Source organism: Anoplophora glabripennis, unplaced genomic scaffold (genome assembly GCF_000390285.2).
Source record: "Anoplophora glabripennis isolate ALB-LARVAE unplaced genomic scaffold, Agla_2.0 scaffold28, whole genome shotgun sequence".
In the NCBI taxonomy this organism is placed as follows: Eukaryota; Metazoa; Arthropoda; class Insecta; order Coleoptera; family Cerambycidae; genus Anoplophora; species Anoplophora glabripennis.
Genome location: NW_019416423.1, coordinates 504,907 through 518,751, shown reverse-complemented (window position 1 = coordinate 518,751; position 13,845 = coordinate 504,907). Strand labels below are relative to the sequence as shown.

The 13,845-nt window shown below is 34.1% G+C and overlaps 1 protein-coding gene across 1 annotated transcript in view; it reads left to right on the top strand.

The window, feature by feature from the left end:
• LOC108909857 (ecdysone-induced protein 78C) overlaps positions 1 to 13,845 on the top strand; it is a 49,136-nt gene that overhangs the window by 15,643 nt on the left and 19,648 nt on the right. Inside the window, exon 2 of the mRNA XM_018714290.1 lies at positions 1,443 to 1,445. Coding sequence (XP_018569806.1) covers positions 1,443 to 1,445 — 3 coding nt within the window. The remainder of the gene's footprint in view (positions 1 to 1,442; positions 1,446 to 13,845) is intronic.

The following is a 13,845-nucleotide window of genomic DNA, read 5'->3' as shown; positions in this document are numbered from 1 at the left end:
TATCTGCCAAAGCTAGCATTTTGTACGGATTTTGCGCAAGCAAACGAGGAATAACCAATAATTATCCAACAGAAAATTCCTCGTTTTTGCATCAGTTTAATGGTGCTCGTTTAACTAATTTCGTAATACCATAGGTCAGTTAACTGCGGTCCCGTTAAGCAGAATCATCAAACGCCCCGATATTAGGAACTGGTATAGTAAAGTCATATTTTTGTTATCAAAATGAATAATAATTGGTTTTGTTGTCATTTTTAATAAAACTTAGTAAAACAAAGCAACGCTAAGAGCGCCGTTTGTACAAATTACTTTTTGAAACTGATATTCGTTTTTTTTTTGGGCCACCCTAACTTCTATTACTGACGATTTTCAATTCGCGGCCCATACAACTCACCATAACTGTTTAACCGAATCCTTAAAATTAATCTATTTTAATTATGAAACTGAATTTATAATGTAATTCTGTTTCATGATCGAAACGGTGATTAGGACATCCCGATATCAAAAATAGAATGCACTATGTTAATGTTCCTCCTTATAATCCGCTGTCAGAACCCTGGATGCCTTCATCCAGTTAATAATTAAGTAAATTGATGGTTTCAGTCATTGCTTCGAGCATAACCCATAGTGCGGTCTCTGTGGCTTTGATGATCATTACCATTGGATAACGGTACAACTGAAAGTTCGTGAAAACACTAAAACGAAGGAGGAAGAGAATAAAACTGTCTTGAGATTGCGTAGATTACTTCCAACATTACAATTAAGCGGAAGTAGAAACTGATTTCTCAAATGAGTTAAAATGGGAAATTCCCGATATTGTATAAGGTTAGTCACTATAGTCTGACAACTTATTTGAGCTTATTATTGAAATTACAACAAAATTTTTAATATAAAAGTTTTTTATATTAGTGCATACTTAGCTTCGTTAAATTTTTCTCTTTTCAAAAATATATAATATGTTACTGTTTGATTTGGGACTTTTCGACATATTTCAGTTTAAAACTATTTTTGAAAAAAAACAGAAGGGAAATTTATGTCTGACGGATCGCAGTGGCTATGGACGAGGCACGAGAAACAAACAAACGACTTTGACAGTTTATTTATCATCATTAATTTATTTCCTATAACAAACTATTTTACAAAGAAATAATGTTTACTGAGTATGTTCGTTTACATCTGGGGTTTCCAATTCCATCTCGAGCTGCATTTTACGACATTGAGCGACGCTTCAGGGAAATAAAATCTCTTGGAAGACAGAAACGAAGAATTATTCCAAATGAAGATTTAGAACTAACTATATTACTATATTTTCAAGGTAAGCAAATATTCATTCGAGGTTTACCATGGCTTAAATTCAAATATTAAATTATTGTAGAAAGGCCACAAGAGTCCACAGTAAATGTTTCAAGACAGTTAGAAATAAGCCAAAGTAAAATTATTATTAGAACGTTGCATAAATATAAATACCGCCCCTATAAAACTATGCCGGTCCAAAAACTCACCCAAAATAAAAAAACTCAGCAACTAGAGTAAGTACTGCACATAAATGCTGTGCTTGATAAATGGCGACCTAAACTATTTTGAAAAGATTTTATCGACTGATGAGGCGACTTTTACAACAGCTGACATTTATAATAGAAAAAAATACTTATACCTGGGCAAATGAAAATCCTCATTGTAACAGGGAAATTCAAAGTCAAGGACGCACATCGTTTAAAGTTTGGTGCGGTATATTGAGAAATAAAGTCATTGGCCCACTATTTTATGAAGGTGCTTTGACTGGGGAAAGATACCTGCATTTTCTTGAAAATCAAATAGAAAACAAATTGAAAGGCCTGCCGCTGATCGACTATACCAATTTAATTTGGCACCCTATGCCTCCGCATAGAACCAGAGTCGTACGAAATTATTTAAATAATAGGTTTGATTTGTGGATTGGTAATGGAGGAAATATTCAATGGCCTTCAAATCACCCTTAACAGTTTTCTGTGGGGTTAATTAAAAAACGAGGTTTATAAGGAAACTAGTGTAAAGTTAGATGAACTAAGACAAAGTTGATCAATGTATACAAAATTTAAGTGAATTTAATTCCCATTTCATACTAAATGCAGTTCTGAGATTATACAAAGTGCATCAATAATAATGGCGGTCACATTGAGCATCTGTGACCATTTCTGTTTTTGTTGGTTTTTATTAATTAGGTATTAAAATTCTGTTAAAGTTAAGACTTGTTAAAGTTAAGAATGATTTTTATTATTATCATAAAATAAACGGCTAAATGGTGATAAATAAACTTCCTTCCTGTTTTTTCAAAAATAGTTTTAAACTGAAATATGTCGAAAAGTGCTGAATCAAACAGTAACATATTATATATTTTTCAAAAGAAAAAAATCTAACGAAGCTAAGTATGCACTAATATGTGTTCCATTAAAAAAAACTGTTTTCTTTAATTTAGTGATTTCCATTATTCAACTGTTTTATTCGAGATTTTTTTAATACTGTATTATAAAAATTCATAAAAAAAGCTAAAACTTTTGTATTAAATAGTTTTTTGTACCTAATTTCAATAATAAACTCACAATAAGTTGTTAGATTATAGTGATTAACCTTGTACAAACTTTCAGAACCGATCTTTCGGATTTAAACAAACTCGATACAGACAGAATCTGCTATGATTTCAAATCCGCAAAGTCCAGTAAGTTTTAGAGTCCAAAATATTGAGCAAACTGTCACAACAAACATACGATATGCATATACTACAGTAATTAGAAAAAGGTGATTAAAAAACTATAAATACAGAGTGTTCTATTTGACAGAAACACAAAACGTGGTTTATCTCCCCAGAACTGAGATTCCGAGTTTGCAAGTTTTCTAAAACTTCAGTCTTTATCATTTATTTCTAGATAGAAGGCCAAAACAGATAATGGGAGTAGTGTTATGTGAATACTTTTGTGTAATAAATTGTATTCGTCAAAAACATAAAAACCAAGTAATATTAGGTACTGTTTATAAATATGAATAGGTACAATCTAATTGTAATCTATGAAAGTTGGATTCCAACACAACGAATTGGAAATACAAGTATTTCAGCCTGAAGCTGTTTAAGTCGTAATGGGGGATCACCTCGTTTATGTTAATTCGATAATAACTTCACAGAAACACATAAAAATATATTAAAGAATATCTATATATCTATAAATAGTTTTCTACTAATTCTATATGGGCTATGTTTATTAATGATATGCAAGCTTATTTATAGACGAAACATCAAAGAAAGTTCATTGCTCCATGAGGACCGTGGGGGCTGAGAATCGTAGGCTTAATGAAGTCAACCAATAAAAAAAACTGGGATTAATCTAATGATACAGAAACAAAACTAATTTATGGGTTATAAATTTAATCGGTGTAATTAATTAAATAAAAGAAAAGATACACGGATTTTTATTACGTCTTCTCTGTTAGCCTGATGCAAAATCCTGATAAAAACCAGATACATCAAATGCCTGAAGTTCTCATTTTGCTATCTTTTTTTTTTCTTAAATTGTAAGGATCCTTGACGATTCCCTAAAGGGATCCCTGACTATAAATTCGGCTCTGCAATAAGTACCCTCAGAATCAGAAACCCTCCCAGCAGAGTCTTTGAAAACCATATTGTATATCGTCAAGGATCTGGGCCTTTTTCTCAAAGAAACCGCAGTATTTATTCTGTGGCGAACCTTATCAGCCACCGAGCCAGAGCCACGGTTTATCGCCTTTCCGGCGAGCGAATCCTAAAAAAAGAAAAAATAACCCGAGTGAGTTGTTGAATTGTGACGTTGGACCATGCTGTGCCGAGTGCTGTGTTCACTTCCTCGTCGTAACGTTACGCCATGATGACCAATGGCATTGATCCGCCGCAGACTCACGGGCAGCGGTGGAGAGGTAGGCGAATCTTTAGCCCAGGTGGTAATATCAAAATCTCACGGATTGATGGAGGCTAAACTGAGAAATCTGCCGTGTTTGAACAGTTTCAAATTGATATTTTTAAGCGCAAACATTGTGGTACATTTTTTTTATCTGGGGCCCATAAAAACTTAAATACGACACTGTCCCCCACTAAAATTATCGATGAAAGGCTGCTAAGGAGCTTTTTCTTTCTATGTTAACTGATCAAAAGTTTGAATATTTTAAAAGATTTAGCTTTTCAGAAGATACTTAAGTAGGTATATATCTTAAGATCAACATTAAATACTAAAGCTACTGGCAAAAAAAAATTGAGGTAGGTTAGGATAAGGACATTATTAAAATATATATTTAAAAAAATTATCTAAATTATCTAGATGCTTTCACCCCGAGTTTCTTTAATAAAAGACATGCACACGTAATACAAAAATTATGAAACCGTTTCATAAAACAAACATCTATTCAGATTTAGTGAATTTGGAAGATGATATAAGTGAGGTTAGAATCATTATTAGTGAACTCTTTAATATGCTTAATAACACCTGTTTCAGTAAAAATCTATTAGATAATTAAATCATTAAATGAAAGCATATTTAATAAATAACTGCTATATGCATTCATTGAAATATCATTTACCATGAATGTGTCCTTAGGTACATAAAAGTTTGACTTACTTTGAAATAGGGTGCAGACTCCAACTCTTATGTTTTGGTTAATAATTCACTTATTTAGTTACGTTACACCACACGACACAACAGTACACACGTCACACGTATACACTAATTATCGAAAATAATGCTAAATACAACCACGTTATTGAAAAATCTTCTACAATATCTATACTATAAACACATCTGCATTTGCAGTACATACCTACTACAAAACAAGAAAAACTAGCGCTGGGGCTGGGATCGCTCGTCACGTGACAAAAACAAAACCTGTGGACTGATTGGGTAACGTTATTTGATTCGACCAATATAAAAACATCGGCCAGAAGCCACTGAAGCACAATCGTTTCATGCAAAAATAATAACAAAATTTAATAATAATATTTGCAATAAAATAAATATTAGAATCATATCTCCTACTTCTATACATTTTAGATATTAAATCGCACAAACGAATTGAAAATATTTGTTTGAGGTTTCTTTTAATGAAAATGTATATCAGATTTGTTTGTGTTCTATTCTACTCAGAACAGAAGTGTTCGGAAACTGTGATCCAGTTAATTCGGTCGGTAGAGTCACTTCGTGTAGAACGAAAAGTGAACCGTTTATGTAAAAAAATGTTTGAATAAAGATCCTCAATAAAATTTTATTTAAAATATGCCCCAAACATTAAACATTTATACGTATTTTTATATTTATGTTTCTCTTACATTTTATAAAACCAAAACTTTAAAGAATGATTTCATGGAAGTTTTTTATTGTAAATAGGTAAACGTGAATTTTTAAAGATATTAATGTGATCTATTGCTACCTGCTACAGTTCTAAAACAATTATACACCAATTTATAACGCCAGATTATTAAAATGTCGAATTTTCCAGTTTATCTCACAACCTAGTAAGCGTGATGTCGTACTGGTCTACTATTATATTAAACGTTGTTCCCTACCTGAGACGTAATCCACAGATAGTTATTGTACTTTGTACTCCTAGAGAGGCATAAATCGCTTACGTGTACACCACACTCTCACGGGAATACGGTTAGTTCTACGCAAAATAACGAAACGTCCATTGGTCTCTTTCAGAAGACTTTCGAGCAGTCGGAGTAAGTGTCATTATTGGCGGTTGAAATGAGTATTACGTTTCTAGAATTGTAAAATACTAACAATTTTTCAAACGGTTTTTGAAAAATTGATAAAAAACTTTATTTCTATAGCGCTACATAATATTTTAAAAGTATGGTGGCATATAAAATGTGTTCAAACATTCCAACTATACTTTTTGTTGAAGTACAAGGAAAATAATCCAATGTCGTTCAAACACCTCGAAAAAATAAGTAAATAACCCACGTATATAGTAACATAATTCTCCTCACAAACACTCGATAGAGCAAAAACAAATTTCTAAACGTAGGCGTCCAAGAAGCGTCAGAGACCATTATTTGCAAATATAATGTGGTAGAGAGAACATTCCACGCCTATTTTATATTATATAATTAAGTCAAGCAGAATAGAAAAACACACTTCAAGGATAACGAGTCATTGACACCTAGACGCTGCACTGTTTTTCGATCAGCTTAGGCAGCGGCGGCTGGTGCGGGGGGCACTGGGGCGTCGCCCCCCTAGAATTTTTATAGTAAAAACATAATTTTATTAAATAGATTAGCCTTATTAAATACATACATTAATTAAAAAGGAAACGTTAAATTTGTAAGGTGCAGTCAATTTAACCCGATTTGCAAAATTCTGAATACTAGTAGCTCGCCCCTGAATCTGTAAAGTGTTTACAACGGTGGTCATGGTTATCTCCGCGCAGCAGTGGAAAACGGTACCGCATATTTACTATGCAGTTTGGGCCCTGTTTAGTCCGACCTTACCCAAATACATAATAGCTATTTACCGCTTTTTTCCTTAATACACGTAATTTGTTCAGATGTTGTGAAAAATTGTTACGTTGTTGTTTCTTGAGTGTTTTTTAAAAATTGCAAAAGTTTAAATTGATTGTAGCACTTGCAAAAATCAGTGGTGCGAGAAATATCAAACTTTAATGAAAAAGTAACTGAAAAGTTTATTTCAGACAAAAGCAGAAGAATTAAGTTTCACTATAAAAAATAACGTAGAGTACATTTTCCCTATATTTCAATAGTACTTAAAATAAAACCACCCAATTGTATTTTTTTTTCAATACTTTATGCCTAAATTTTTCCGCCCTCCGTGATATGGAAGTCAAGAACCACCACTGAGCCTAGAATATTTAAGCAGGTCGCTAAACGAGTAGTCGTTAAATTAATGTTATACAGGTACGGTAATACTTTTAGTTTTGTCCAATGTAACGGGTAAATTTAACAAATTTCTGCGACGCTGCTATATATAAACAGTTTATGGCTACTCCTTAATTAAAGATTCAGCATTCAGATAAGTAATTTTTGCCAGTCACACCATAAATAGTTGCGTAAAAAAATGTTATTTATGTTAGATGCTTGGATATGAACTTAATCATTTAAAATTATTAAAACTGATGTTTTCGCGAATTTAATTGCATTTGTTGTTTTGTGCATTTCAAAAAAACTGGGTTTTAAATAAAACCTAGTTTTATATATTTGTTTTCAACAAGTTCCATTTTCCTATCTATATTTAATTTAACTATAAATAAATATTCCATCACAATATTGTCTAGATTAATTTTTTTTTGTAAATTTGTTTTCTTTTGGTTAAAGTTTGTTATATTTGTTATAATGGAGTCGTTGTAATATATCTTGACATTTCCAAAACTCTATATAGGGTGTTTTCTAAGTTATTTACAAATATGTCAATCAGTGACGGAAATACGAGAATACGAGAAATTTCGATACCAGTGAATACTTTGCAAATTTGATATTGATATTAGCAGTGATATTTCTAAGAAAAGAGATCTCTTACATTTTGATCGAATAACGAAATAACTTTAAATCTATCCGTTCTACAAAAACAATGTGGGATTTTTTTATTAGAAATACAATTTTAAATATAACGTATTGTGTCAAAACTTCTGAAAATTATCATAAATTCTGATATTTATTTTTAGAACCCCTTAGAAAATAAAAAATGTCTACTTCAGTGATTTTCTGGACGTTTAATACTTAAAATTTTCGTACACTATTTGTATGGAGCGAACAGTTTTATTGTTACATTAATTTTCGATTTACTCAACTCTGTTGTAAGCTCATTCTTCCTAGAAGCTCCATTGGTAATATCGGGTGTCTCAAAATTCACTCAAGATTTGAATTTGGCGCCATTTGTACGAAAAAAAAGACAGCGTGACAACTGACAATTCAGGGTTATTAAAATCGGAGAGCTACACGAAAGAACAACACATTATTGTTGAGCAATATTTGAAGGTTTGGCACAAACCATCGAAGCTGTTTGTGAGAGTGTTGCTGAGAGTCCGAGAATATCAATTCGGCACTGTGGTTAACAATTAGACATTGAGAAGCTCTTTACAGCATATTCTCACGAAAGATTGCATCTTCACGCTTAAAAGTTCAATTGACTCAAGAACTGAAGCCTACTGACAACGCAGAACGAAGAATGGATTATGGAACAATAACTGGATGCTGATTGAACAAAATCATCTTCAACGATGAGGCTCATTTTTATCTTGATGGCTTCGTTAATCGACAAAATTTTCATATTTGGGGTTTAGGAAATCAACGAGTGATAGTTGGGAAACAAATGTATCCACACCGTGTCACTGTTTGGTGCGGATTTTGGGCTCATCAGAGCATTCTTCTTCGAAAACGCGGTCGGTCAAGCAATAACAGTGAATGGTGCTCGCTATCACGACATGATAATCCAATTTTTTGTGCCTAAATTGCAAGATATGGATGTAGATGGCATGTGGTTTCAACAAGACGGTGCCATATGCACTATATCTCGAGAAACAATTCAGTTACTGCATGATTCATTTCCTGGTCGTGTAATTTCCCGTTTTGGCGATTAGGTCATGCGATTTAACACCGTTGGACTTTTTTCTTAGGAGTTTTTTGATGTCTAAGCACGACCACCCACGCTTTGAAGAAGGGAATGGAGGGCTATATCAACACGGTATACTTTATGAATCAACAAAAAAATTATAATTTTTAATTAAAAGCCTGTGTTTTCTGTTAAAGAAGAACTAAATATTGATAGAATACCCATTGGTGTAAAAATTCTGAAGCTCCTAGAGGTACTGACACCTCTCTCCGTCACTGCGCGCTAGCCTAAGGGCCACCTTAGCAAAGCGCATCCCAGGCTGCGTAGCCGCACTACCCTACCCAACCATACCACACATAAACATGACACCACCCCCGGGGGTTTACACAGACGAGCCGGCGAAACAAGAAGAGCGCCAGAAGAAAGGGCCCTAGCCGGCGGGGCCCAGCCAGGACAAAAGGAGGTCCCACAAAGCGGATACACCGGCCGCATTTGCGGTCGAGGTAGACGACGGATGGGGCCCACCTACGAAGGCTGTCCAGGCCTACACGAGATGAGGCAGGATAAAGACAGATAATCCCCCTCGATCCCAAATCATTGAGGCCAATTTCTAGCCATAGAATAATGGCGCGGTCAACTTAGTGACAGAGATATTTAAATTTAATACAGCTGCAGCATATTTTACCTTTATTTTTTTTATTTTACAAGCTTCATCAATATCTTTACAATAGCATTTTATGTACGCCACTGACTTTCTAAAATTGGAATTAGCGAGTTTTGTATTGACAGATTTATGCAAAATATGGTAATTTTACAAAAAGTCATACGAAATATTTTGGTAGCACTATGGGTTTTTGATGTAATAAAAATATTCATTTCAATAAATCAACCAACACGGGACCTGTATCAAATCTATAAACTATGCAAATTTATCATTCTCGTTACAGCCAGCCCGCTCTCATATTCAACACGGCTTACTTAAAAGTTTTCGTATCGATCCGACAAGCAAATTAATTCCTAATCTCATTCTCCACTTGCCACTTCTACGGACTGGAACACGCACGAAACTCAATTACATAATCGCAAATTAAAATCGTACCTGAACTTGACCTTTTCCTTGGCCGAAAGCGGTGGCACTTTCGTTGCGAGGTTTTCGCCTCCTGAACTTGAAACAGAAAGCGGGGCATCGCGTAAAAACTGCTCCTTCACGCCTCGCAAACGCAGTCGCTTTTCACTGTTTCGATCGCGAATCTTTTGACACGGATTTGCTTTAGTGGACAGCAGTCCATGCATGTATATTTTTTTTACTCGCCATCTATGTGTCTCTCAAAATCGGTTATCTTGTGTTATCATGGACAAACCAGTCACGATCTCCTAAACTTCCTTCTAGACCTTCTGAATTCAATGAAAACTGATCTGCGGATCACCAGGGTAGACGTTCGATCGCACCTCTTGATGGGTCCGTCGAATTTCAGTTGTACATATTTTTATTTTGGGGAGCTCGTGAAGCAGAGGGATTTCTGACTTTCCTAGGTGATCTTGAACCGGCTTAAATTCAATATCTTCGAGTATGTAGTGCTCTGTGTTAGTGATTTTGGAGCTTCTTTTGACGAAATAAAAATTTACTTTTTTACTTACCCCTTAAAAGGTTGTAGTTCGTTTACAATGCATTCATAAGCACTTTTTTCTTGTTTTGAGGAGTATTACCAGTTTCGAAGTTTGCTACACTCTTTTTCTACCCTGTTTTTGTTATCACAGATGCTTTTATGATATGACCAATTTAAAGACCAATCTCAAATTAAAAACGGGAACAAAACAATTTTCAAATTTATCGAGACAGATTGGAATTACGAAAAATCAGCGGCGTGTAACGGTCGTATTGCTGGGAGGTTTGAAAAAACTTTCTCTCCGCTTGTGAATCATTCTAACTGAAAGACGGTAATAATAGGTAGGCAATATTACGTTCTCATCAGATGAACTTGAAACAGAAAGCGGTAAATTACAAAAACTAGCGACTCCTTTCACGCATCGCAGAATTAGTCTGGTTTTGGCTCTACTTTTGTTGCAAATTCTTTTGACACAGATATGCTCTGAAACATCTGCGCGCAATTTGTCTCGCTTAAAAACTTTGAAAGTGAAGTATTATTGTTCGATAGTTTACTAATTGCGATTACTTTAATATAATTAAAGAAATGAAAAATTTTCTGTTTGAAATGGATCAGTTAGATGAGGAAGAAGAAATGATAGCTGCTATGTAGCATTGCTTTACTATAAATGCAGAGTGTTTTAGCGCTAAATTTAGTTTTGTCTAACCACAAATATCTCAGGTTAAAAAACGTAAATACGTATAAGTTCTCAGTATATAACGAAAAACTATAAAATCTATTGTTTCATAAGAAAATTAACAAAAAAAAAACTGTAAAAGTAGAATCCATTTAAGACCAAGATCTAATTTGTACATTGCACAATCTCACAAAGAAGGCATCCATTATCTCGGAGTATTATTTTGCTTTTTATGATTATATCTCTTAATTGGCACAGACACGGACGCGACGTTGGATGTTATTTGTTGAGACAGACTAATTCGGTGTGAGTTTTTTCTTAATTATCGCTTGAGGTTATTAAGAAACTAAGAAGGGTGATTAAGACTCCGCGGCTTGTTCTTTTATTCTTTTGACTTCTCAAGGATACAATTTTTTATGTGAAAAATGGAATTATACTTCAGTTCAGATTAATTTGCGATGTTGATGAATGTAGACATAACAATCATGGTACCTATAGGTATAGCGAGTCCTTAAAATATCACATTAGCTTAATTAATTAAGCACTATAATGACTTGACCACTATATTCTCTTGAAAAGTCTGGTGTTCCTCAAGGTACCGTCTTGGGTCCTTTGCTTTTCAATTTAGTCATTGAAAATGTTATTGACAACATTAATGTGAACTGAATACCGACGACATGAAATTGTTTTGTGCTGTGGATGGTGACTATCAGTGTGTAACGTTACAAAACGATTTAGGTGCTGTCAGTGCCTGCTTTGATTTGAATAAACTACCTTTCGAGTGTTTTTAAATATAACAATTGCCTTATTCCAGGAAGAATATCACATTTATCAATTATAATCTGACAAGAAACAAGACAAGACACAGTTATTAAAATGATTGATCTGGGTGTAAAATTCGACTAAAAATTATTTTTCAGTGACCATAGAACATGTAACAACTGACAGCTTGTCTTTTTTAATATTGTTTTGTCGGAAACTCCCATGCCGTAATTGGTTTTATACAATGAGGTGATGAAACTAAATTCATACATAGTCGCATTATTTGAAATACTCGAACGATTGGATTGGTCTTTTTCCCATTTTCTACAATGGGGTCATTCAGTCAATTTTCGAAAACGTTCTATTTTGTATACACAAAGTACTGCTCATGATTAGGCGATCTTCAAAATTTCAACTCAATCCGTTGAGCGGTTTTGAAAGTATATGATTTTTAAAATGCGAATATCTGTCTCAGCCGTGGCAATGCAATGACGTCACCGCATGGGATGGTCCGGCTTGGCGCTACTTCCAGATGAGTTTCCGCATCTACAGAATGTTTTAGCGTTTGTGCATATTAAATTTAAAAAATGTAAACAAATTTCGTAAAGGCAGATTCTTCTAATTTGTCAGTAGGTTTGTTAATGGTCATGGATTTTTTTAATAAAAACCACGACTTTATCAGTGCCGAGATGAGAGGAGTGAAAACGCAAATGTTACGTTTCAGTAACGTATAAAGCTCCTTTAAAGTTCGTTTGTAGCGAAAGTTTTGATGTTTTTGTACAATAGGGATAGTAAATAAGAATAAGGATTTTGCGTTTAGTTGGACGAAACCGTTTCTGTCACAGGTAACAAAGATTTACCTAATCAAATACAAAATTCTTATTACTATTTTTATACCCATGGAAACTACATAAAATCTACTTAATATCTTATAAATATAGTAATAATATAATATTTATTATGTAGGTATTTTTACATAAATGCTTAGTACCTATAGGTATTTGTATAATATTCACAAGAAAATCAGCAATGGAAAACACAAGTGTATAGTGTTTTTAGAAGATACAAACGTATTTATTACATACCTAAATTACACAGGGTAGTTTTGTTGCTTTCAAAATAAGTCATTTTTCAAATAAAATATATATAAAAAAAACAAATCAAAGTAGAGACTAATAGACTATTGATTTTAGATTTGCACAACAGAATTACGGGGACATTATTATTTTCTTAGGCGTCTTCACACTAGTGCCCTCACACAGGGGAACAATACAATATTTGTAATTTTTTTCTATTCAGAGTCTTCCATATTGCTAACAAAACGAGACTGACTAACAGCACAAGCAAGCATGCGGCATCGGTTTCCCATGCGGTGACGTCACTTAGCGCGACAGTTTATGATTTTTTTGGATGACTTGTAGGAGTTATAAAATTCCAATTTTTTGCAGAGAACCTTAAAATTGCAATATCTTTCCGCTAAGCAAATAAAAAAATTGCTGAATGAGCCCATTATTGGTGTAATGCCAAATAACACTAAATTTAGAGATGGTAGTGTTAAATGAGAGGAACCAACGATTACTTACCAGTCAGCACCAATTCGGTTGTTGGCGGTCCGTACTGAAAGTACGAAACCACTTTCTTATGTACCTACCTATAATTTTCCATACAAGTACCCACCCATTGACAAACACCTTGACGGTCATAAATTAAGTACCGTTCGATGTGCTAAAAAGAGTGCCGGCCGTACGCCCGGCATAATAATTTTCTTATTTGTTTTGTTGCGGCGAGCCAAAATATTCCCAGGCGTAGCTTGCAATTTTTTTTAATTTAATTATATAAACGTAGCGGTACACCGATCAGTCGATAGAAGTCGTGTAGCGTTTTTTAATACGAAATTTTGAACATATATGTGCAGAGATGGACGTGGCGGATAGTAACAAGTTGGCGTTTGTCATATACAGCGTGTCCCAGAAATAAGTGCCAAAATTTTAACCACCGTCAAGAGATACCATAATTTTTTTTTTAAATTCACATTTTTGTCTGACATGTGACTGACGAGCTGGCGGCCTAGCGTCTTGGCATCCATGTCACTGATATAAAAAGTCAAGCAAAGCTGATCGCAGTTAGTACTTGGATGGTGACAATCCAGGGAAGGCTCGAGATGCTCGTCCACATTCTAATGGCTTGAATGTCGGTGTATTCACAGAAGCTGTACAAATTTATATACATACCATCCCAAGTAAAA